Raw genomic sequence first — 25,799 nt, 5'->3', positions numbered from 1 at the left:
CTTGTCCTTGCCCACTCTCATTGGTTTGGCTACTTTTAAGGCATAAGGTCACACCAACAAACGATATGACCATCAAAATTGAATGAATCGTCTTCTATGTTGTCCACCATATGCATAATTTATTTTTAAAAATGCCCTAATAATTTGTAAAAGTGGAAGTTTTACTCACATATGGGTAAAGCTACAATTTTGTCATGGATATTTTTAGTAAAAGTCAGGGACAGGTCATGGACAATAAACAAAAAATCACGGAAGCCGTGACCTGTCCCTGAATTTTACTAAAAACATCCCTGACAAAATGGGGAGGAAGGAGAGTCCAGCACCCTGCCCACCCCTGCAGCAGCAGGGACCCCATTGCCCAGTGGCGGGGAGGGGTCCCCCTGCCCCCACGTGGGGCTGGGAGCTGCAGGGAGGAGGGGCCCTTTGCCAGCATTGAGCAGCTCCGGGATCCAGGCCGGTGCAAGGAAGTTTCGCGCTCTAAGCCAAACTTCCAACTTGCTCCCCACCCCACCCCCCAGCAAACCCCACCTCCCCGCAGCAGCTAACCCAGCCCCCCACCCAGGGAGCCCGCCACCACCCCCGCCCGGGGAGCCCCCACCCCGCAGCAGCTACTCCCCCTCTGCAGCTAACCCCACCCGGGGAGACCCCCCCCCCCCGCGGAAGCTAAGCCCGCCCGGGGATCCCGCCCCAGCTCACGTTGGCTCCGCCTCCTTCGCTGAGCACGCCGGCGCCACTCTAATTCTTCTCCCCTCCCAGGCTTGCGGCGCCGATTGGAGGAGACTTAGAGTGGGGGATGTGTGCTCAGTGGAGGAGACAGAGTGGAGGTGATCTGGGGCGGGGAGCGGTTCCCCTGTGCGCCCCTCCCCCATTACTGCAGGCGGCCCTCCCCGCGTCCCCCTACCCCAGCTCACCTCCACTCCACCTCCTAGCCCGAGCGGGCTTTTAGGCGCCCCAGGCGGCCGCCTAGTTTGCCTAAATGGTTGCACCAGCCCTGCCGGGATCCCTCTGTTGCTGCCGGCTGGAAGCTGTGGGAGGGGCAGCTGAGCAACTGCAGGGGGCCCCCTGCCAGCAGCTGGAGAGCTGCAGCCGCCCTACCCCCCGGCCCGCAGCCACTGAGCAGCTCCAAGGTCCCTCTGCCACCAGCAGCTGGGAGCTGCAGGGGGATCCCTGCCAGCAGCGGTAGCTGGGCAGCTCAGGGATCGCTGCCAATGGCAGCAACCAGTCAGTTGCGGGGGGTCCTGCCATCCACAGCTGCTGGTCAGCTGCGGAGAGATCCCATGGAGGCTGGGCTGCTGTGGGGTCCCCCACTGCCAGAAGCAGGGGCGGCTCCAGGCACCAGCGCTCCAAGCGCGTGCATGGGGCGGCAAGCCGTGGTGGGCGCCCTGCCAGTCCCTGAGAGGGTGGCAGTCAGGCAGCCTTCGGTAGCTTGCCTCCGGGAGGTCCGCCGGTCCCCTGGATTCGGCGGCGGGTACGTTGAATCCACAGGACGGGGACCTCCCGCAGGCATGCCGCCGAAGGCAGCCTGCCTGCTGTGCTTGGGGCAGCAAAAAAGCTAGAGCCGCCCCTGGCCAGAAGCAGCTGGTCAGCTGCGGGGCCCCCACTGTCACAGAGGTTGCAGAAGTCACGGATTCCGTGAGGCTAGTGCGGATTCCGTGACTTCCGCAACCTCCGTGACATAATCTTAGCTTTTCGTATGGGTAATCATATTGCATTCTAGTGGTTTTCCTGTAGACGTTAAAAGACTTAATGCTACTAAAACTACCAGAGATCCCTTGGTAGCTGAAGTGCTGACTGCACATGTTTACGGAGCAGCATGTTTTGAATTCTGTCCCCACTGCCCTGGTTGACCAGTCTTGCCTGACCATGCTATGGAGATTAATTGGTGACCACAAAACTCCTACATCTGTACCATAATTAGGCTAAAGAAAGAATGAGTGCATAATGTCAGCCTACAACAAAGAGAAAACACTTATAGAAGTAAGCACCTTAAACATAATGGTAATAGGAGATGGAACTTCAAAGAATTACACAGGCACATATATAAAAAGCAAAACCATACCAATCTCAGCTTCATACTTGGACACCAGCCCCTCCTCTTGAGAGTGGTTTCACAGCTACTCATCCATGAAAGAGAGTTATGACATTTTTGCTGAAGAAGGAAGTCATTTTAGTTTAGTTACTACCTACAATGCATTTTAAATAAGGCCATGGGAGCTCTGCACGAAACTCTACAAGCCACTAGAAAAAAGAAAAAAAAAATCCACCAAACTCACTACATCCCCTCAGGGCTCCACAAGCAGGCAGGAAGACCAGCCCAGGAAAGCACATTTTGACGGATGTCACATCACGGTTAAGATATCTCTTATACAAAATTATCTCCAGTTAGAAATCCTGTATCAGGGACATGTTGACACAATTTAAAAGATGAGGCTAGTGAATGGGTATTCCCCATGCTCACTGCTCCAAACTGACAAAGCGATTACTGAAAATGAAAGTAAGTTTCACCTTTACCTGAGGTTTTTAATTTACTAGTAAGAAACTGTCAGAATCTGCCTCTCAAATTCCTGCTTCAAGGAAGTGAACAGTACAGTCTACAGCATTGTCTTTGGTCTGTTATATTTCAAGAGTTAAGTAAATATCCCACGGGGCAATATTCTATTCCAAGACAGAGCAGTCTACTTAAATCAGACATGGCACTTGGAGGCTTTATAACACCCTTGCTATGTTACCCAACTCTTCCTAAGGCATTCTTCTCCCTCTGGCCCCCCCACCCCCCAAGCAGCCACTGCTAGGCCACATTGACAATGACGATTTTCAGAAATCCCTCGAAAGTCGGTCTACCACTGCTCCATCAGATCTAGCAATGGTGAAAGCACTAGCATAAAGCAGGGCAGCAGGGAGTTGTTGAGTACCACTGTTGTCAAACCCTGTTCCAAATAGATTGACTAGGAGGGTGGTGAAGCCCTGGAATGGGTTCCCTAGGGAGGTGGTGGAATCTCCTTCCTTAGAGGTTTTTAAGGCCCGGCTTGACAAAGCCCTGGCTGGGATGATTTAGTTGGGGATTGGCCCTGCTTTGAGCAGGGGATTGGACTAGATGACCTCTTGAGGTCCCATCCAACCCTGATATTCTATGACTCCAGTCCTTCCACCACTGAGAGTTCTGGTGGAGTTTCCAAAAGGGCTGGTAGGGTTTAACAGAGAGGTGACCGGCGTCTCTGAGGAGTGGAAAGACATTGGGAGTAGGAGTATTCATGCTATATAGGCTGAAATGGAGGGGTGTGTGTGACAAAGTCACTTTCTTCATTTGGGACCAACTACTGCCCCCTGCTTTCCAAGACATATTTGTATGACTTTCAAGTTTTATTGCAGTGCTTTGGTCGACTGTGTTTGCTATTTTACACATCTTTTAGGATGTCTGACTGCTTCCCTTTCCTATTCCACATCTTACCAAGAATGGCACATCACTGACCTGAGTTTTTTAGTCCCCTAGCAGAACGCAACAGCCCATACTCATTTGTGAGTGTCATGTTTTTCCACTCTAATCCACAGAGGGGAATTCCTTTTGACAAGCCAGAGTGAATTTAATTGAGCTATGTCATATGCCATTAGATAAAGTTTCAAATTTGGCAAACATCAAAAGTGCCTTAACTCAGGCTTGCATATAATTTTTACTAGCTTCCTACACGATTTCTTATGATTCCATATAAAATAGGGAAATTGCTTTTTCACATTTGCAAATAAAAATAATGGCAGAAAGGTACAAGGCTAACTCCATAATTACACTGTAATACAGATATACCCCCCCACACACACTCGTCTTCTCTGCCTTTCCCATATGTAGGGCCCAATGTATACAGCGTAGAATGTGATTGTACAGGACTGCACAAATTATCCCATCATTTATTGCTTTGCCAAAAGGCCACATAAATCTCAGTGGGTGCTGAATAAATCCACTAAAATGGCCATTTTCGTCATCATTTAGCCCCTCAGCTTCTCCAGCTACCTTTTAGCATTCCTTCTCCCTGTCTGTCCATTAACCCCACAAAAACGGTTTGGCACATTTGCTGCACCTCTTTCTCTACTGCTGCCCTTAAAGGCAAAGTAGGAAGCTATGAGGGAGATACTTTGCAATTCAGCACACCAGGAATTGACCTTCTCTCAGGCTTGGTCTACACTAGGAACTCATGTTGGTATAACTACGTCGCTCAGGGGTTAGAAAATCCACCTTCTTGAGCAATGTAGTCATGCCGCCCTAACCACCAGTATAGACAGTGCACAGGAGGGTTTCTCCCATCAACACAGCTAGAGCCTCTCGGGGAGGCTGACAGGAGAAGCTCTTCCGTTGGCACAGGTAGTGTCTTCGCTAAGCACTACAGTGACGCAGCTGCACCAGTTCTGTCCCCACACTGCAGCCCTGTAAGTGCAGACAAGCCCTCAGAGGAGGAGGGCAGAAAGTGCTGAAGCACAGTCTGGAGGGGGAGCAGAAGGCGGCTTACAGTAAGAGGCAATTGCTATGCACAGCCTTTCAGAAGTGAAACTCTGGCAGCCACCTCCTCTTGCAATTTTCATGCTGTTCTCCTCAAGACAGTGTGTCACAGCTCCCTTCTGCTCCTTGTGCTAGTGCATGATCCCCGAACTTCCAACCAGCCTACACTCCAAAAAACTCTCTCTTGGACCTCCTAGGTTCCCCAGGAGCAGTGCTCCCCTTCTACAATGCAAGTAACCAACGTGCATTAGCTACAGGCTGTCATTTTGTGGTGCTTTAGCCTTAGTTAAAAACATGCTTTTGGGAGATTAGTGAAGGATTTCATAATCACTTAACATCGCTGCATGACTCAGTGCAGATCCCAAATAAATCAGGAGGCCTTGCTGCATAACTTAGGTCTAATATGACACACAGTACACAGGTACTTGCCCATATGCCGTGATTTAGAGAAGCCTAACTTTCAAGAACTCTTCTGTTGTGCATCTCCTGAGTTATCTTCAACTATGCAGCTTAACCATGTTTAATTTGATTCCTGAGTAAGTGAGATTCTTGGTTTTCCATTTCAATTCCCACCAGGCAAATAAAACTGATGGAAAACATTTTGAGAAGGGTACTGTGATTTCATCCAGTTGACTTTGTAGCCTGAGATGACTCCAAATTCAGATATTATATTTAATGTTTTTAGAACAGATGCTGTTGGGTCTTTTCAGTGGAGTAGACTATCATCTGCATACATTAGCAACTTGTGTGCCTCCACAGAACACCTTCATATCCTCCTTGGTTCTCAAAGATACTGCTGCTGACAATACAATGCCAGTGGAGCAAACCAAGCTCATGGCCAGGTTCCCCCACACAAGCGGCAAGCAGGATTGTGGAAGCCCACACAGCAGAGTGCCTCACCACATGTGGCATGGAGCAGAGTCTCCCAGAGGTACATTTTATGCATCCTCCCACACCCAGGGCTAAGGTTTAGAGCTCTGCATGGTTAGAAAATTTGTCCCTGCATCCGGTCCGTGATCTGCAGATAGGCTGCAGATATAAAACGGATATCCGTGGATTTGCAGGGCTCTACTGAGGTCCACCAGTACAAGGAATCATTAAATCACTGCATCTCTCCCAGAGTGGAGGCCCCTGAGTTTTGGAGGCTACCATGGCCTCAGGCCTACAGTTACAGCTCTGGGGTGGTTCCACTGCTGCTCCATAGCCTTAATGGTGTGGAACTGTCTCTCCTCTCCCATTGGCCTGGCCAGAACCCCTCTGTGCACAACATAATGTGGACAGTGATAGCAGTGATGTGACATCTTCATTTTGTTTCCCCTATGTAGTACAGAGGGAGGAACAGGAAACTGTAAACCATTGGTTTGAACTGTAGTGATGAAACGAGAACAAACCACTAGTTTATATTGTCCCCAAAGCCAACTTTCCCTGATAAATAGTACAGTAAATTCCTATTGAATGCAGTCTAAAAATGTTCTGGCATCTACCAAAGTTGCTGCCATTAGTTCTAGTTCTTGTCTCCAACTTGAAGTGCAATAAGCCTCTGGAGATCAGTTGACTCTTACCTGCTGTACATGAAGCCTTCTCCAACATACTGAGATTCAGGATTATTTTATCGCAATGTATCTGGCCTGCTAGCATCTATACTTGTACAAGAGAGAAGTGTGAAAGTGCCTATTTTACTGGGTGAGGTTCTGTGGCCTGTGCTATATAGGAGCTCAGACCACATGATCACAAAGGACCCTGCTGGTTTTACAATCTATGAATGTAAGGGTTGCCACGCCGCCTGCTTCTGGGGGGTGGGGAGGGAGGGCGGAATGGGCATATACAAAAGAATTTTCAAATAGAAGCAGATCTGGGAATGGGGAGACAGTAAGGGCTCCAAAAACGAGGTTGATAGTCAAACTTTTTTTTTTTTTTAAACAAGGACCTAAAAGGAACATTATTTTATTTGTGTTCATTTTGCCATAGCTGCTGCTGCTACTATAAAGAAGTTCATATTTTGGTATATAAGCCAAATTACTTTAAAGCAATTTTGATGCAACGCCCTACTGCAGTAAGGCAATATCAATTATTTCTTCCTAAGTGTGACTGGGGGTCAGCTTCAAGTTCAGGCTACGCAGGCTAGGATTCACAGGGCAAAGACAGCTGGGGATACCTTGTCCATTCCAACGCCAAACTGCTGCCCCTTCATCCATAGCCACGGGCAATGGGGAATGACAGGGTGTGAACTGTGCTATATTAATTCCATTCTGGCTGCATGGGACTGAAGGCTGGACTCTACCATCAGAGCTAGGTGTGCGTACACAGCACTCTCACCCGGAGAATCTTATTGAGATTACAAAATGTGAGTTTTCAAAAACTTTACTGCTTACATAAACATGCCACGTCTCTATAAAATATTTTCCAATCATAACGAGATTCCTAAATTGGGGTCTGTGGAGAGCTGGCTAGTCATATGGTGTCTGACTCGCCTCTTACTTTCCAGCTGCTAAATTGCATTAAACCAAGTTAAAAAGACATTAATTAATCTTCTACATAAGAAATTACTATTGTTGCCACAGGGATATTGGAAAAAGGAGGGGACAACCTTTGCATTGCTGCACGGACCACGCTATGAAAAAGCTTGGGAACCCCAGCAGTGTAATATATAACCATTAGAGCCTTAACAAATTCAGGGTCCATTCTGATCAATTTCATGGCCAGAGGGTTCTAAAATTGGTCAATTTCACATTTTCAGATGTTTACATCTGAAATTTCATGGTGTTTTAACTGTGGGGGTCCCAACCCAAAAGGGGGTCACAAAGCTGCTGTGAAAGGGGGCGGGGTGTCGCAGGATTGCCACCTTCACTGCTGGGTTCTGAAGGCAGCATCTGCAGAGCTTCCTGCAACTGGGGGAGAGTCCTGGAAGTGGGTCTAATCTCCCTCGTGCTGCTGGGAGCGTCCCTGCCAGAGGCCCCTACTTGCTAGCTGGGCTGAGGAGGGATAGGACTACTTCTTCCCCTGCACAGCTGCTCTCGGGGGGAGATCAGACCCATATCCGGGTACCTCCTCTGGCTGGAGGAAACTCCGCAGCCGCTGCCTTCAGGGCTGGACTCTGAAAGCAGCGCAGCTGTGGAGCTTCCTGCAGCCAGAGGAGGTACCTGGTGGTGGAGGTGGGTCTGATCTCCCTCTTGCTGCTGGGAGCCTTCAGAGCTGGCAACAGCCATGGAGCTTCCTGCAGCTGGGGGAAGATACCCAGAGGTGGGTCTGATCTCCCCCCGAGACCAGCCATGCAGGGGAAGAGGAAGTCCTTCCCTCCCCAGCCTTGCGGACTAGCAGCTGGAGCCCGGTGAACAGTAGGAGTTCCCAGCCCTGCCCCTCCAACAGCTAGATTTTATGGGGGAAGTCTGATTTCACAGTCTGTGATGTGTTTTCCATGGCCGTGAATTTGGTAGGGCCCTAATAATAATGAACTAGCTCAGGGGTTCTCAAACTGGGGGTTGGGACCCCTCACGGGGTCATGAGGTTATTACATGGGGGGTCACAAGCTGTCAACCTCCACCCCAAACCCCTTTTGCCTCCAGCATTTGTAATGGTGTTAAATATATTAAAAAGTGTTTAATTTATTAAGGGGGGTCGCACTCATAGGCTTGCTGTGTGAAAGGGGTCGCCAGTAAAAAAGTTTGAGACCCACTGAACTAGCTTTTGTAATACTGCATACAGATGTGGTCACTCCATTTCAAAAAAGATATATTGGAATTGGAAAAGGTTCTGAAAAGGGCAACAAAAATGATTAGGGGTATGGAACTGCTTCCATATGAGGAGCAATTAATAAGACTGGGATTTTTCAGCTTGGAAAAGAGATGACTAAGGGGGGATATGAGAAAGGTCTATAAAATCATGACTGTGGAGAAAGTAAATAAGGAAGTATTATTTACTCCTTCTCATAACACAAGAACTAGGGGTCACCAAATGAAATCAATAGGCAGCTCATTTAAAACAAATAAAAGGAAGTATTTCTTCACACAACACACAATCAATCTGTGGAATGCTTTGCCAGAGGATGTTATGAAGGCCAAGACTGTAACTGGGTTCAAAAAAGAAATAGATACACTCATGAAGGATAGGTCCATCAATGGCTATTAGCCAGGATGGGAAGGGATGATGTCCCTAGCCTCTGTTTGCCAGAAGCTAGGAGTGAGCTACGGGATGGATCACTTGATGATTACCTATTCTGTTTGTTCCCTCTGGGGCACCTGGTATTGGCCACTGTTGGAAGACAGGATACTGGGCTAGATGGACCTTTGGTGTGACCCAGTATGGCCGTTCTTATGTAAGTGTGAACTTACCCTCTACTAGACAGAATCAGAACTGTCCAATCATATGTCAAAAGCTTCATACTGCTGACCAAGGTATCTTATACTTCAAGTGCTGTCCTTCCAAGCACAGAGATCTGAATTCTATCTCTGCTGTTCTCAGGAGTTCAAAGCAGCCAGAGTGTGCAGCACAGTAATAGCGGTGATGTGCTAGATGGCCACAGATTTGTTGCTGTATTTATAAATGCAATCCTAGGTGAGACATGTCTAGTAGAAAAGTATTAAGGCAATGGTAAGATCTCAATAGGAATACTGTGTATAATTCTGATCACCCATGTTAAATAATAAATAATAATAATAATTAATGGAGATATCCCATCTCCTAGAACTGGAAGGGACCTTGAAAGGTCATCAAGTCCAGCCCCCTGCCTTCACTAGCAGGACTAAGTACTGATTTTGCCCCAGATCCCTAAGTGCACCCTTCAAGGATTGAACTCACAACCCTGGGTTTAACAAGCCAATGCTCAAACCACTGAGCAATCCCTCCCCCCAGAGAAGAGATACTAGGATGATCATGGGAATGGAGGAACTATTTTATGAGAGAAGACTGGAAGAGCTCGGTTTGTTTAGCCTAGCAAAAAGAAAGCTGAGAGGGATATGATTGCTCTTTACAAACGTATTAGGGGAGTAAATACTAGGGATGTTGAAGAGCTAGGTAAGCTAAAGCACAATGTTGGCACAAGAACAAATGGATGTAAACTGTCCATGAACAAATTCAGGCTGGAAATTAGAAGAAGGTTTCTAACCAGAGAGGTGAGGTTTTGGAATAGCCTCCCAGTAGGAGCTATCGGGGCACGCAACTCAATTAGTTTTAAGAGCGAGCTGGACAAATATACGAGAGTGATTATAAGATGGTGTTGCTTGTGATGGTAGGGGGCAGGGCTCAACAGCCCTTGGGTCTCACTTCCGGTTTAGATTCAGAAAAGCTCATGCTTCCAGGTTTCAGCCGATATCAGCGGGGGTCAGGAAGGGACACTCCAAAAGTATGTATTTAGTGAGGGTTTTGGTTTTTTTTAATCTCCTTCCTCTGACGCATCAGCGATGGGCACAGCACAGTTGGAGATGGAACACTGGGTGGGGTGGGCCAGGACTGTGAGGTGCCATTGAGTGTTCTCTCTCTCAGGTGCTTGGCTGGTTCTTGCTCACATGCTCAAGGTCTAACTGCTCATCATACATTGAGTTGGGAAGGAATTTTCCCCCAGGTCAGATTGGCAGTGACTCAGGATTTTTCCACCTTCCTCGGCAGCATGTCAGGACAGGTCACTTGTCAGGATTAACTGGGTATATCTCAATTATTTCCCTGCTATCGCAGGCTCCTCAGGCACTGGTGCACCTCAATCCATCCTATTCTCTGCCTGTGGCACATAGGCTTTAATATTTTGGTCTAATTTCAGTTGTTGGGTTTAGTTTACAAGTGCTGGGTGGTGGTCTATGATATATAGGAGGTCAGATTAGAAGACCTGGTGGTTCCTTCTGGCCTTAAACTCTATGACTCTAAAACTGACAGGCGAATAGAAGGGAACAAGAATTCAGAACTGTCACTAATTACAAAATACATTGCTAAGAACCTAAAAAAGAAAAGGGTCAACTTCAGTTTTCAGCCAAAACTATGATGCTTTAGCATTGCAATTGTAACTGTAATTAAGTTTGCAATAACAATTTTAGGGGGAAAAAGATTTCCCTGTGTTTTCCAATTTGTTTACTTGGCGCATCTGACTGCACACTGTGTACAGTCAGTTTTACTCTTGTCTCGGTAGAGTCACCTAGGTTCCCCTGTTTGCATGGTCTTTCACATGGCAATGGGGGAGAGAAAAAAACATTTTAAAAAAATAGGAATACGTAATTGTAAAACCACAAAAACTGGCAGGGGAATTCATGGGGGTGCAGGACTAAAAACTGTTCTTGAGTTATTTTTCAATAATAGCAAGTTGACTTTGTCCCTTTACATTCAGAATAGTTAAATATTATGTATTAAAGTCACTGCTCATGAATTTTAGAGCCTTGTGAAATTGGTATATACAGCATGACATAACACTGGGATCCTCTCTCCCTACACACCAGATATGACATCACTAATTCACATAACATTTCATAACCCAGTGAATAAACCACTTCTCCAGATTGTCTGTAGTGCTCATTATGACTGCAATTATGTAACAAAATGCTGAACAGCGTGCAGTTATTGCAGTTATTAATCATTCTGGTTTTGTTTCAATTACTTGCATTATAGCCTGCTGGATAGACTGCATTATGCCACAAACTGAATGTCAAAGCTAAATGACATGTCTGTGAATCTACTGTTTTAAGGGCCTTTCATCATAATTTACCCTTTCAATTCATATTCTGATAATCTGAAAAAAGATGAAAAGCTCGTGTCAATATAGTCGCTGACCTTTGCAGTAAACAGAAGGCAGTTCTTACCAGTAAACAACTTGGCAAATAAGAAACCTGTTTCGCCAGAGCTTGGAATAGTCCCTGCTTAAGACGACGCACTCTGCATACAAATCAGATCTTACAGAAAGCCAGCCATTTCTGGACAGATTTGGAAATAAAAAAGGCAAGAGTGAAGAGACCTTGGAAAAGGACCTTTCAAACTAACCATTACTGAGCAGAATATTTTTCAAAGCAGTTTACTTAAAAAGATGTACGATTTTAAAGAAAGAAAAAACGAATCAACTACACAACAGGAAATACTTCCCCCCAGCCGCCCTTCCACATCCTGTATCCAGTCGCCCTAACCCCACCCCTTGTTTCCCCCAGGTAAATCCCTGCAAATCCACAGATATCCACTTTATATCCACGGGTATCCACATCCGTGGATACCCGTGGATCATTTTTGCAGATCACGGATTGGATGAGGATCCAAATTTCATATCTAGAGCCCCACCAATTTGTGGATATCTGTGGGTGTCCATGGATGCAAATTTTGTATCTGTGCAAATTTTGTACCCCCAGGCTTTCTGTGCCAAGGTGCTAGAGCTGGTGTGCACCATCATGGGCTGGACCACGGAGTACATCTGGGAGCATGGGCTGGCCTGGATACAGGCACAGGGAGGATGGGTGTGTCCAGACCCCTCCCACCCCCCGGCTAGCCACCAGCCACCTGGAAGAGGTAAGCAAATGAGGTAATGTCCTAATTTACATAGGCAGTGAATGTGCATGGATCATATTTACCCTCATGCCAGCCTTCCACTTCCTGCAGCTTCTCCCAGAGCAAGGGTTCAAACCCAGAAGTCCTGACTCCCAGGCCTGCTGCTGCTCTAACCCACTAGACCCAGTTTCCTTTCCCAGAGCTGAGGAAGGAACGCAGGTGTCCTGTCTCTCAGCCCAGTGTCCAAACCACTAGACCATGCAGCCTCCATGTAACGCTTAACCAGTTGTGCAGTGTCACCCACAACCAGCCACATACTAGCCATATTGACATGATAGTTCAAAGACCCTACCGCCCACACTGCTTCCTGCTGATCGCTTCCACTCCCCTCTCCCTCCCTCTGCTCTCCTACTTTGGTGCTCCCACCTGGCAGACTATCACCTTCTTTGCACAGGACTCCTCACTGCCTATCTCAGCATCTGGAAGATGTTTTAGACCAAGGACAGGGGTTGGGGTGGGGGTGTTCCCTGTCACCTCCAGCTCCACCTGGACAGCGCTGGGTTTGCCTGAGGCACTGGCTCCCTCATTCACACTCTCAGTTCTGCAATTGTTCTTTTTTTTTAGAGCAGTGAATAGGTGGAAGTAACAGATACTCATGACAGTGGCTGACTAGCAGATAAGCCATGGACAAAACTAGCCCCTGCTGGGGTAATAGGGAGAAGACTCTTTCCAATGCTTCAAGCCCCATGATAAGCTACTCCATGTTAGGAATGTGGGCAAAGTAAATTCATTCCTGTTCCTTTTGCTTCGCCTCTCCCATGCATTGGGACCCGTTTCCCTCACCCCTCTCCTGAATAAGACTCATCCCATCTCCATAGTCCCATGCTGCTGAGCACCCACTTGCTCCCAGTACACCAACAGCATCCTGCTTCCACAAGGTTCCTTTGGGCTTCATGAGTTAAATACACAAAATAAGTTAGATGCCTAAGTGCCTAGTTTAGGCGCCTAAGTCCTGGTTTTGGCACTACTGTGATACACAACCCTCCTACCCCCTCAACCCTGTAGGTGCCTAAACACACTTGGCACCTAAGTTTTTGCAGTAAAAGTTCCCTGGGTGCCTAAGTTTCTGCCTCTGGGAATGTGCACTGCTGCCTCCCTCTAGGCATCCAGGTGTCTATCTTTCACCTAAGCACCAGAATGATTCACCAACCAGGAGACAATAAGCATTTGGCTGCTTAAGTAGTGTGCAGGGCCTAATCCAGTAAGTGAACTCAGAGGCTGCCTACCAAATCGGATCCCCTTTAGGCAAGCTTGCACAAAATGACCAGAGGAGGAGGAGGGCTTCTTCCCTCACAAGTTTTATGGCCCAGTGGTTAGGGTACTCTTTCAGGATGTGGGAGGTCCCCAGCTAAAGTCTCCCTCTGCTTGACTGGGAGAAGGGATCTGAACTGAGATTGGTCACCTCTCCCGTCAGTGCTCTTACTGTTGGGACAAGATATTCTGACATGGGGATCAGTCTCTCCTGTTGAAGCTGTTGCACTCCGGATAAATACCCATTGTAGCAGGGGAATTGAATCCTGGATCTCCCACATCCTGGTGAGTCCTTTAGCCACCAGGCTATCGAATCATTCTCATGCTTGTGTGTGCACACTCGCTCGCTCTCAGAGCGTCATTTAGGCCAGAGAGTGAGTGAATTGGCCGGTCCTCACGGTGTCAAGCACCTGGGGATTAGCAAGTATTTAAAAGGTTAACCCAAGTCTTGAGCGCTGAGGCCGATTTCTAGTATCCCACTTGGGTTCTAGCAGTCTGCCAGCGCCTTCTTCCACTATGAGAAAATGGAGGCTGTGCTCAGCCCTGTCTGTGTTATACAGAAATTTACACAGACTAGATGAGCACAATGGCCCCTTCTGGCCTTGGAATCTGGGAATCAGCATCTTCTGGGCCAGGGTCTCACATCCTGTCCTACAGAGTGTAACATGTGGCACCCTCATCTGCTTCCTTCATGCCCAAAGAGATCCATTTACCCTTGTTTACTCTCCATCGTACTCTAGTGCAAGGAAACACGGAGGATAATTTTTCCTCTCTTCAGGGTTCTCTCACCCACACTCCCCCAAACAGTTATTCATAAGCAAAAGGCAAAAGATTCAAGTTTCTTTTATAGAAAACAATATAAAACGTGTGCATTGTACTTTCACTGCTGCCCTGATGAACAAAATGTCTCTGTAGACTAAATCATTACATTGTATATCTGTCTTCCTGTCAACAAATTTTCATTATTAAAGTATTTTAGGATTATTATTTTTTTAACAAAGCAACTTGTGTTTCTTTTTGTGCCATTAGCAGGAACGTGAGAGTATCAGGTTTGACATACTGACGCCTTGGGACCACTTCAAACCCAGCAGAGGGGATGCAACTCTGCATCCTCTTGTGAAAGAGTAGTTAAGTTCTGTGCAGGTTTATTTTGTGCAGGTCAGTCAGATAAGACCATGGAGAAGGTCCTGCCCACCTCAGGCAGACACTGAAGATCCTCTCTTCCTCACTGTACAGCAAGGTCTGTGCGAGTTGGCTGCTGCCCTTCACCCCAAAAGCAGATGCATTTCTGCCATGTTGCTATATAGAAGATTAAGTGCTTTTGGACTCTTCAAGATGAAATAATATATAAATAAGATATTACGGAGTCTGGAATACATTTGCCTCTGTAGACTTATACATTAATGGGCTCCACATGGGTCCAGATGCCAGAGGTTTGTGCCAACTGATCCAACTGCAAGCTTAGGCCATACTGGATATTGTCCTATTTACAAATTAAACCTCAAATTTAATGATCATTTGACAGCATCGGATACACCAGTTCACAACTCTAAATCCAGGCTACTTGGACAAATATTTGGCACAGATTGCATATGTATACAGTGTATTAAAAATAAATAAGAATCTGTCAATATGACTTACAAAAGCCTAATAATTCCACCTAGACTACGTTTTCTTTAATTTAGCTACATACATAGGCCCCCATGCTTTCCCCTTCGCTGGAAGTACTAAAAGTTCATGTGGCTGGACACCAGCAACCAGAGAGAACTCATCGGAAATGACATTGGCCAGTTCACTTATATCTACAGGCAGAACGTTACTGCAGGAGTTTAGGATGTGACTGATTACATCACTGTTTTCTGCCTTCGAGAGAGTGCACGTAGAATAGACCACAGATCCTCCAGGACACAAAGCTTTAATGGCAGACCTGTAAGTAAACAAAAAAAAAACAAATTTAGATCAGTCAGAGTCATTAAACATAACCAAATGGGAAAAAACAAACCACACCCACAGGAAATAAACCTTCATCAAACTGTCACAACTGAGCATTTCATTGATAACCAGGGAATTACCTGTGTTACGTTCTGCTATCCCATTTAAGTGTGTATTTCCAAACTACCCTATGATAATCTTAAAGGCATATAACAATGTACAAGTAGCATTTTAATATACAATTCTAAGTGTGCTTCAGAATGATCATCTTACCAACGTTTAACCAGTACTCTTTGGACCTGATTTTCAAATATGGGCATGCACAACTGCATGCCTAATTTGCACGTGGGAGTGTTGTGATTGCGCATACAAACTGGGTGATAGAACATAAAAATGGCCAGCTAAATACTTAGCTGGCCATTTGCACATGCAGACACCAAAATGAACACGCAATTGCAGTAACAGCACAGAATTATTAGGCTTGCAGTTTGGCATGCATTTCTGCAAATCAGACTTACTGCTTACTTGAAAGGTGCCCTACGACTGTATCATCTTACAATCTCCCTAGGATGGGTCAATAACTCTGATAATTTAGTAGCAACATATTTTGGGGCTGATCCAGAAGTATTTTACCGCTGCAGGATTGGGCCCTTAATCAGCAAATGCTTTGTCTAATCAAATGTCTCTAATTGCATAAAAGCTAAAAGTTAAAATGCACAACCGCTGTTTACAAAAATAAAACCATAGCAATTACATACAGTCTCAATGTTACAAATGGCATCTGTTTTTTTTCCTCAATCTCCAAACACAAGAAAAAGAAACAGGGACCCCATTTGCTTTCAATTAAAGCAGACATCTTATTAAGAGGGGGGAAAATACAGCACAAAAAGTTCTTAAAATGCTGAAAGGAGATCTGTAAGGCACATTCAACTATCACAGATGAAATGTTATGGGAGCAAGGGGAAAACAGCCATCGTACAATACAACCTATTTTTTTCCAATACTGTAGTATTCTTCATACCTAGCATCATTAAATGTTTAAAAGAGTTACTCCTGGTGGTAAAGCTGTTGTCCTAAAACAATCTCTCTTCTAGTAATTTTCACCCTGAAGACTCCTAAGAGGGATTTATAAACTGATATGTAAATAGATCACTTCAGTCACTACTGGAATATGGCCACCTCTGGTTGAAACGTGCCCACTTCAGTAGTTGGCAATACTAAATGCAAGTTTACTGAAGCATACCCCTCTCATTTGAAAAGGCAGCTGAATGCAATTACTCAACTTGGAATAAACAACTTAATGTTTCCAAAGGGCTATGCAAATATTAATGTATTCGAGTGGTCAGGACCCAGTTTTATATCTCCTCTGGAAGACTGCACCTGCAGAGACAGCACTTTCTAGGACCATGGCAGCCTACTGGTTCAGCAGTGATCCAGTAGGAAACATGCTGCCACCACCACCACCACCATCTATTCCTATGTAACACCTTGGTGTTCCTTACAGGGATCTCACGCAAAACTAGCTTAACCAGGCCATGCTTCACTTTTGAGATCTGATGGGATAGGTCATATTAGAATATATATTTAATCAGCAGAAGATATTTGGAAGAAGTGGGAATAAGTGATGTACGATGTCTCAAAGAAACAGTTATGATAACATGGGAAAAATTCTTTTTTAAAATACTGCTCTTGAGGGTCATGGAAGAATAAAGTCATATTTTTGGTACTGGCTTTTCATACAAAGCGTAACGGTATTTATATCCTAGGAGCATAATTAAAACACTATTCAGCTGGATGCGTTGTTTGAAGAGAAAGTTAAAATGAGAGGTATAATTTCACTCTAGACCAATGGGGGGAGCTGTTCAGTGCAGCTCCCACTTGGCAGATAAGTAATGCCACTTCACAATGAGGACAGATGGAGGAAGGAAAGCGGACCTTGAAGAAAAGAATGGGCTCTTTCAACGCGATTGGGGGAGTTTCCCCCTTTATTGGTGAAACCTCAATGAAGAGAAGCCCAATCCAAACCGGGTTCAGGATAAGTCAAGGGTCAGAGGAGCTCTGCATGGAAAGGAAAGCCCTGCTCAAGGAAGCTAAGGAGGCACGAGAGGGAGTAACTTTTTCAGTGATTGTTATTACAGTAAAGTTCTGTTCAGCTTCCCAAGTGAGTGGGTGTTGCTGCGTATTCCTGCCAACCCTCCTTTCTGTTCAGAGTGCAATATTCACTCCCTTCTTCCCACAAATCCTATTTACTTTTGTTACCAGAACGAACACATGGCTTCCTGTAGTTTAATCTAATGCAGTGCTAGCACACACATTTGGGTAGCTAACCTCAAACCTGCCATTTCTGCACATCATTCTCAGCAGGAAATAGGGACATGATTGCACCAATATTGGCAGCAAACACACTGCGACTTCTCTGCCCTTTCTCTCTCACCCCACCACCCATTTGCCTCTTCAACCTCCTTTTCTTTCTGCATTTGTCTCCATTCTCTCACCGTCCTATTGTTTGTAAAAGAAATGGGGCGATGTTTAGGCCAGCCAAGCCACCAGAGTGCACCTGGACTAGTGGAGCACAATTGACTGGAAAACAGGGCAGGTAGCCAGCAACACATATTTGACTTCACAAATAAGCACATTGGGGGAAGTGCTGTAAATTAAGTAATATTCTTTCCTGCTTAAGGACAAGTTAGACCAGGTGCTTTAGTGCCTCTGTTGGCTGCCTGTTCTGCTTTGTTTTCATTCTAGCATTTGCAATTTATCTTTCTGAAATTAGTTAGTTAAGGCTCAATTGGCAGGACTGTTTTCTAATCCAAAAGACACTGTGGTAAAGTGTCTCCTCAGAATTCAGGCTAATGTCTGACACTACAGAACAGTATTTTGAGAGGGGATAACACTGCCTAGTTAAACGGCCAGTTTTGCTTCTGTTGGGCGGAGGAGTTTTTGTAGATAATGAAAATATTATAATACTGAAAAAAAGTTGAAGGATAAGCCCTATGCTGTGGTCAACATTATTTCCTGAATTTAGGTCACTTCTCATTGGATAGAACTTGGAGATGCTGAAGAATTCATGAATGCAGTTCCACAGCAAGCAGTCCCTATAGAAACAGGAACCTGAGAGGATTCATGTAAATAGAATTATGTACAGTACTGTAACTAACACTATTTACAGGGTTCAGGGAAGTGCTGAGATCTGGGGTTATGCCATGCAAATTACAAAAACTTCTTTCTTATATTACAGTAGTGCTTAGAGGTTCCAACCAAGATCAGGGCCCCATTACGCTGGGTGCTGTACCAAAACACATTGGAAGAGACAGTCTGTGCACCACAGGGTTTACACTATAAATAGACAAGGCAGACACAGGAAAGAAAGGAAGTAGTAATCCCCCTTTCTTACACATGAGGAACCGAGTCCGAGAGATTAAACAACTTGCCAAAGGTGAACAGTCAGTCTCTGGTAGAGCTGGGAATTGAATCCAGGCCTCCTGAATCCCAGTCCAGTGCCTTAATCACAAAACCATACTTTCCTCTCATGGGTGTTTTGTTTACCAACATATCTTTAAACCTCTAAAATGGAAAGAAAGGGCGAAGTCCTGACTGGGGAGGCAGTATATGTTGGGAAGAATTCCCCTCATCTTGAAAAAAGTATCTACTGTACCCAATTTCACAGAAGTAGATCCCCCCTCTCCCCTGACAAAGCTTTCCAGATGTGCAAAGCCATGTGGCTCAGATTACTATCGAGGTACAAACGTATGAGATTTCACTGCTAAACATGCAGAGTCTCTTACATTTATATAGCACCTCTTCCTAGAGAATCCCAAAGTGACTTACTAACTTTAAATATGCAGAAATCTCTTCACCCAGCACGGAAATGCAGACAGCTACCAGGAGATGACACCAGCTGTTTAACAGTACAGCAAGAACACTACACTGCAGTTTAGGAAAGGAAAAAACATAAGCAGATGAAACTGCAGGAAGAATTTACAGTAGATAAAACACAAATACCAAACAGGGATTTGGCCGTAACTACAGGGTTACCACTACTACACTTATTAAAGATCCCATGACACCTTTCACAAGTGCAAGTGGTCAAGACCTTGCCAAAAAGCACAGTGCCCCTAGAATATTAGGCTGCTGCAGCAGTGATTCAAAGGAAAGAGCAGCACCTTTGGAATGACCAACATAACCTCCTGCAGCAAGTCTTGGAAATCTCACATCAAAAACAGACCAGCTTTGAGCACTCTTAGCTTGTGAATTTTGACAGGATTGTGCCCCACAATGGTCAAACTGCAAAATAAAGAAAGGTTTTTAATTCTTACATCATGATCTAGGTTCAAGACTCTAAAAGGATTACTTTACACCACAAGGTCAAAAGGAGATTGATACAGCTTGTAATTGCTCACATAAACTTAGTCATTAAAAATCCAGTCCTGTCAGATGCTCAGTGCGCTCGACTCCTGATACAATCAATGGCTGATCAAAAATAAAAATAAAAAAAGATAAGGCACTGAAGGCACTTGTCATGAGGTGCTCTGCACATTTAAGAAATGGGCTCTAAATCTACAAACGTAATAGCATAGTTCACTTATACATCTACTACTAATTTCAAAATATGTATGATTAAAATGGAAGCAATGTCTGAAGGGCCCTAAAAATACTTTGGTGAAAATAAAACTCAAGTACATTGCTTTAAAACAATCAAACTGTGATCATATTTGTTCCTAGCAATGCAATTTCCTTTAATTATATTTCTTAACGCATCATAAGTCAATCTTTAGTAAAACTTAACTATTAAAATATAAAACTAGTTACACTAAATGTGTTTTCAAAAATTTAAATCCAAGTTCATGTATTCACCATACTGGATTAAAAATGGTATTACCTTGCACACAATTGAAGCGGTTTGGAATTTAAGCTTTACTTCTTTATACTGAAGCCCTAGTTCAATACAGGAGCGACTGATACTTCAAGCCTTATTTTGACCTAAACTTTAAAGTAATCCAATATACATTCCTGTAAGACTATTTGTTTAAAAAGTCATAAGAAAGACACCTGTGACTGCTTATTAACAAGGATGGGCAATTGTTAACGGGAGACTCTGTAGTACTTTTGATGCACGTAATCCCCATTTTTGTTTTATAGACAAGAGAAACTGTTAATAGCACTAACATTAAAATGCCTACTTACAAATCACTGCTATCAAAAGATGACCTGCACAGCAGCCTGAAAAAGAAGCTTCCCAGTTTGCCAAGTAGGTGCCTAAAATAATTACACCACTTCAGAAGAGCCAGATTTTTGGGGCTTCAGAGGCTAACAAGCTGTTGAGTATGGAAATGTACCTATAATTTATGATGCTAAAGAAAGTAGTATGGTAAGTTGCTGAGGTTCGATTTTATCCATTAACAGGCTTCATTTACAATTTCCAGGCCTACTCCGAGATATCCTCTTCCAGGTAGCCAGGACTTTCAGGCAGATAATGCACATCTGTATGTGTACAGGAAGAGAAGCTGCAAAATATGCCATTAGGTTTTATAACAGGAAGAGAATGAGGCAAGAAGGAAGGGAAGAGAGGCACTGAGGAAGCAAATAAAATGTTCAGAGGCAAAAATAAATCCTTCTCTGGGTGTCATGTGGTACTTTATGAGATATCGGATTAGTACAATTTATGGGACCCACTGTGATATCAAATACTCACAACCGTTTAATAATGTTTTCAATCACTAAAGGACTGGGACATGGCAAATTAGATTTGAGGGGGACTGGCAGATATGTCTGTGGAAGTTTGCATGATGCTTGCCCACACTATGCATGGCTTAAATAGTGATATCAACATTTTTGGATAATTAAATTAATCTTTAAATAAATTAAAATATTTCCAAAACAGACATATGTAATAGTCAGGGCATAGCTGTATACCATTTTTCAGATGGACGTTTAGCAAACCCAGGTACAACTCTAATGCAATTAAGAGGAGTGTAAATTCCCCTATGGTAGAAATTATGCATTTACAAAGAATTCATTATCACTCATTTTTTACTGAATATCTCTTTGGAGGGTTGTTGGATGTGATTTTGAAAAACTACATCGTATTCTAACACATACTTAATGTTTTCTTTGGTTAAAGTCTCAAGATTCACATTAAATGTAACAGGAGAGGAAACTGACTCTTAAAAATTAAATTAGAAATTAAAAAGAAAAACAGAGCAATAAGATTACTTCAGTATCTCAAAAAATAAAAAGATCTGTTGTAGAGACATGTATTCAATGACTCTGAAACACTTAAATGTCACAAAAACTTTGGAATTATCGAATGCCAAAAAGTGGGTATTTCACACTAAAAGTAAATTAAATGATGTGATAGGTTGCCATTTTATCCCTTTTTAAAAAAATGGCATTACAAACCCAGACTTTTATAAAACAGACATATAAGTGGATATCAAAACAATACCGGTACAGTATTTCGTATTACCAATCCCACGTCCCCAGACGGCTCTTTCTGTGCATGATTATATGTTCTACATCTTTTCGGAAGGGTCAGCATTAATTATATCACTAATTTAACCATTTTCAGTGTTAAAAAAAAGATTATATGGGTTTCAGGGCAAGTTACAAAAAAAAATGTAACATTTCAACAGTGCCATCTTTTGGTCACTAAGCAGAAAATGGATTTTTCTGGTTTTGATAAGGGAAAAAGAGCAATGAATCCCTTCTAAACCATTCATGCAGCAAAGAATCTGAAGTCACATTTACTTTCATCCACACCCCTTCTTATTTGAGATCAATTAGATCATGGAATTCCACCCTCCTTTTTTAAAAATCAAACTGAGTCCAGTCATCCCAGAGTCATGTCAGTTATATCCCATAGTTTTTCCAAAATCAAGCTGTCAAGGCCAGGGAAATTCCCTGTGTCTACAATACCTAATTCACAATATATTGTGATGACAGCATGGCATGGGGATGGCGTGACATCAGTACAAATATTCTCTGTGTCCCAAGCATTATGCTTTCCTCTCTCCTCATTGCAGTAAGCTTTCTTGTCATATAGAGACAATGTCGTTCCGAACAATAATTAAGATAAAAAAGGGAGTTATAGCAAGTAATTTTTTTTAAAGGAAAATCTCACCTGTTTTGTTTTCCCCAGCAGCCTGAACAATTTGAAAGACAACAGGCCCCTCTTACTCTGAGGCAAGTCCTGGGGATGATCCTCTTGCTAACAGAGAGCTACTGTATGTCATTTACGACACCAGAAATACAGAAGCCCTGTACTAGAGGCTGACTACCAGTTTCCTTCTTGCTCCCATGATGGTTTAACCATCAGAATTGTAACAATCAGCTGTGTAACATTCAGATATATTTTATTTCCATATTAAATGTCGCACGTGGTTTGCAAGTTCCCACTCTGGGTTTCCATGCTGCCATTATCACAAGTGGCAATGCTATTTTTAAGCAAGACAGCCTCCACCAGCAGGAGGCATTCCACATATGCCGCAGTCACAAAACTTAAATACCTTAGTCATGTAATCGTAATGGAAATGGCTTCTTTTCTTGCAAGCTTTCAAATGCCTGAGCTGAATGAATGTTCTTTTTTATGCCAACAACTTAGTTCACTAATTAAAAAACACCATGTTTGTCTGCAACCCAAGCAGCACTTCCTCTACTAGGGAAGGGAGAACAAAAGACTCACAAAATCTCCTAGGGACTTCATCCTGCAGCCCTAATTATCCCAGGCAACACTACAGATGGGATATTAAAAAGCCCCAAAGGGAGTTAGGGCTGGTCAGGAATTTTCTGACAAAACAGATTTTCCTCAGAAAATGCCAATTTGTCAAAAACAAAATGTTTCACAGAAACATCAATTTCAATGAAATGCCAATGAAACATGTGAGGGCTCTGTCACAAACTTGTCTGATTTCCTGCCAACTTGCCCAGGGACCCTGAGCTTCCAGGGTCCATGGCTCCAGGGGGCAGCCCTGACATATGGACTTCCTTGGAGTCAGGGACCACAGGTCTTCCAGGCTCCCTGCTCCATGGCACCTCTACTGGAGCACAGAAGCCCTGAGAACAGCAGCTGAGTCAGAAACCTGAGCTCGGGCACCGACAGTCAATTTTGTTTAGAAATTTTTGAAACAGTTTTAATTATTTCAAAATGAAATTGGGGGGAATTTTCCCTTCCATCAGATATTTTGAATTTTTTTACGCTTTGTTCCAAAATGGAATGAGTTTTTCCCTTCAGAATTTCCCATAGAAAAGAAATGTCGACTTTTGACCAAGTCTACTTGGTATTTATGCTTCTAAGTCACATAGGGGCCTTTGAAAATCCCACTCTATAATGATGGATGTTAGGCTTTTCTATAAGAAAAATTCACATGTAGCCACTTAGCTATGCAGTCAGTTTTCACTTACAGTTTATAAGGATAAACGAGATTTTTCAGTCTTTTCATACTGAAAAACGAAGATGCTAACCTTCCATTCTTTTCTCTTTTTCTACTAAACTTAGGACTAGTGAAAAGCAGCAAACTGACACCCCAGGAGACTGAAAACTCCACAGTACAATCCTGCCCACGTGCCCTATCCGTGCACTGAAACACCAGCGCTGACAACCATGGGTATGTCAACATGGCAATTGAAAACCCGTGGCTGGCACGTGCTGGCTGACACGGGCTCATGGGCTGTTTAACTGTGGTGTAAATATTCAGGCTTGAGCTGAAGCCTGGCCTCTAGAACCCTATGAGGTGGGAGGGTCCCCGAGCTTTTAATTGCTGTGTAGACATACCCCATAAGTTTAATTCACTCCCCAGATGCATTCAGTTCTTGGCCTCTCTGCGGAGACTAACAACAGTGCCAAATTAATGCCAAGTATGATATTTTTGTGACAAACACACACTTGTTCATTAGGAAATTAACCAATTCCTATTTACACGCGTCACTGAACGGCATTTAGATAGTAATACTGTAGCTTTGATGTCACTACTGACTTCAGCTGGACTTGAATGGAAGGGCTAAAAGTGAAGAGCCCTGTATCCAACTGCTATTCTCTTGAGCTACTCAGACCACTGAGATACAGACCTTAAAATAAATTTATTTTCTGGAATAAATTCACTGCTGTTAATTGTCACTTATAGTAGTTTTACCCTGGCAACACTGGGATTTCTGCTGGCGCAGATACATTGATGACAGGTTGCTGATGGCTAAAATAAGAGCAAATCCCCACTGGCAATAAGACTTTATCTGGTTAACTGAGTGAAAGGTGACTTCAAGGGGACTACTCATTTGCTTAAAGTTAAGGACATGCTTAAGTGGTTTACTGCATGAGGACCACAGCCATCATCTGATTAAAGAGGGACAACTAACTGCAAGGAAAGGCTTGTGTGAAATGGATACAGTAGAACCGCAGAGTTCATGAACACCAGAGTTACAAACTGACCAGTCAACCACACACCTCAGTTGGAACCAGAAGTACACAATCAGGCAGCAGCAGAGACAAAAAAAAATAAATAGCAAATACAGTACAGTACCGTGTAAAACAAACTACTAAAAAAAATAAAGGGAAAGTTTAAAAAAAACATTTGACAAGACAAGGAAACAGTTTCTGTGCTTGTTTCATTTAAATTAAGATGGTTAAAAGCAGCATTTTTCTTCAGCGTGGTAAAGTTTCAAACCTGTATTAAGTCAGTTGCAAATTTTGGAAAGAAATGTTTTGTTCAGTTATGAATATTTCAGAGTTACAAACAGCCTCCATTCCCGAGGTGTTCATAACGCTGAGGTTCTACTGTACATGTAATCAGAGAAATCAGAGCCTCTTTAGCAACATATGGAAGAAGAGTTCAATCTCTGTCTTTCAAAACACCAGAAAGCAGCAATAAATAGCAAGACCAAAAAAAAAAAAAAAAAAACCATGAGGCTTACAAAAAAATGTGAAAGTGAAAAAAAGAGTCTTGTTTTTCTCTTAAGTTTAAATAAAGCATCACGAGAAATATTCACCTGGGTTAGGACCTTGTATAGTGATCTGCGTACCTTGTACTGCTCAATGCGATTAAATGACTGAATTATAACTCCCAGAAAAAAAGATAAGAAATTAAAACAGTCAATCTTTTCTGCATTACTGGATGCTGCTCTAGTAAAAAATAAGGTTTTTTATCTATTCACATAGAGACAGAAAATCCATCTCTCCTCTTTCTGAACACAAAGCATGATAAAAAATGAAAACGAATGGAAAGAAGCGCTGTAGTTTATTTCCAATCATGTTAAGCAAAATTCACCACCTCAATGGAAACGTGCAAATAACCTAGAAATTTTGAGGGGGAAATATATCTGGTAATGTACAACATTTACTACATATTAAATGCCATTTTTCATTAAAAATGAATAAATTCTTTAGTGAGACCACATCACTATTTTTCAACTGCTGGCGAAAGTAGATAAGCATATAATAGCTGTGTTTTGAAAAGCAGTAGTCTGTTCACTCTCTTTCAGAAGAAAGAATATTTTCAAAAGGCTGGACTCAAGGGGAAAGTGCATGTTAGGAGGCATATTAGGTTACCGTATTAGCTAGTCACCTGGAGAACTGTGCTGAAAATCCTATCTTATGACACAAGGGCAAGTGGTGAGCTCATTCTAGTTCACCCAT

General features: G+C 43.5%; 1 protein-coding gene across 3 annotated transcripts in view; it reads right to left on the bottom strand.

Annotated features, from left to right (window-relative positions):
• Window positions 1-14,069: 14,069 nt before the first annotated feature.
• NSUN3 (NOP2/Sun RNA methyltransferase 3) overlaps window positions 14,070-25,799 on the bottom strand; it is a 29,975-nt gene continuing 18,245 nt past the window's right edge. Inside the window, exons 6-7 of one of the 3 annotated variants that reach the window (XM_034791354.1) lie at window positions 19,339-19,459; window positions 15,052-15,170 (exon numbers count right to left, since the gene is read on the bottom strand). In XM_034791354.1, the coding sequence (XP_034647245.1) occupies window positions 19,384-19,459 (76 nt within the window). In that variant the 3' untranslated portion in view covers window positions 15,052-15,170; window positions 19,339-19,383. Of the gene's footprint in view, window positions 15,171-15,810; window positions 19,103-19,338; window positions 19,460-25,799 lie in introns of those variants that run through there. The other 2 variants (XM_034791364.1, XM_034791344.1) reach the window with 2 other exon arrangements.

Source organism: Trachemys scripta, chromosome 1 (genome assembly GCF_013100865.1).
Source record: "Trachemys scripta elegans isolate TJP31775 chromosome 1, CAS_Tse_1.0, whole genome shotgun sequence".
Lineage (NCBI taxonomy): Eukaryota > Metazoa > Chordata > Testudines > Emydidae > Trachemys > Trachemys scripta.
Note: the sequence above shows the minus strand (reverse complement) of the source record. Positions and strands in the feature narration are given on the sequence as shown.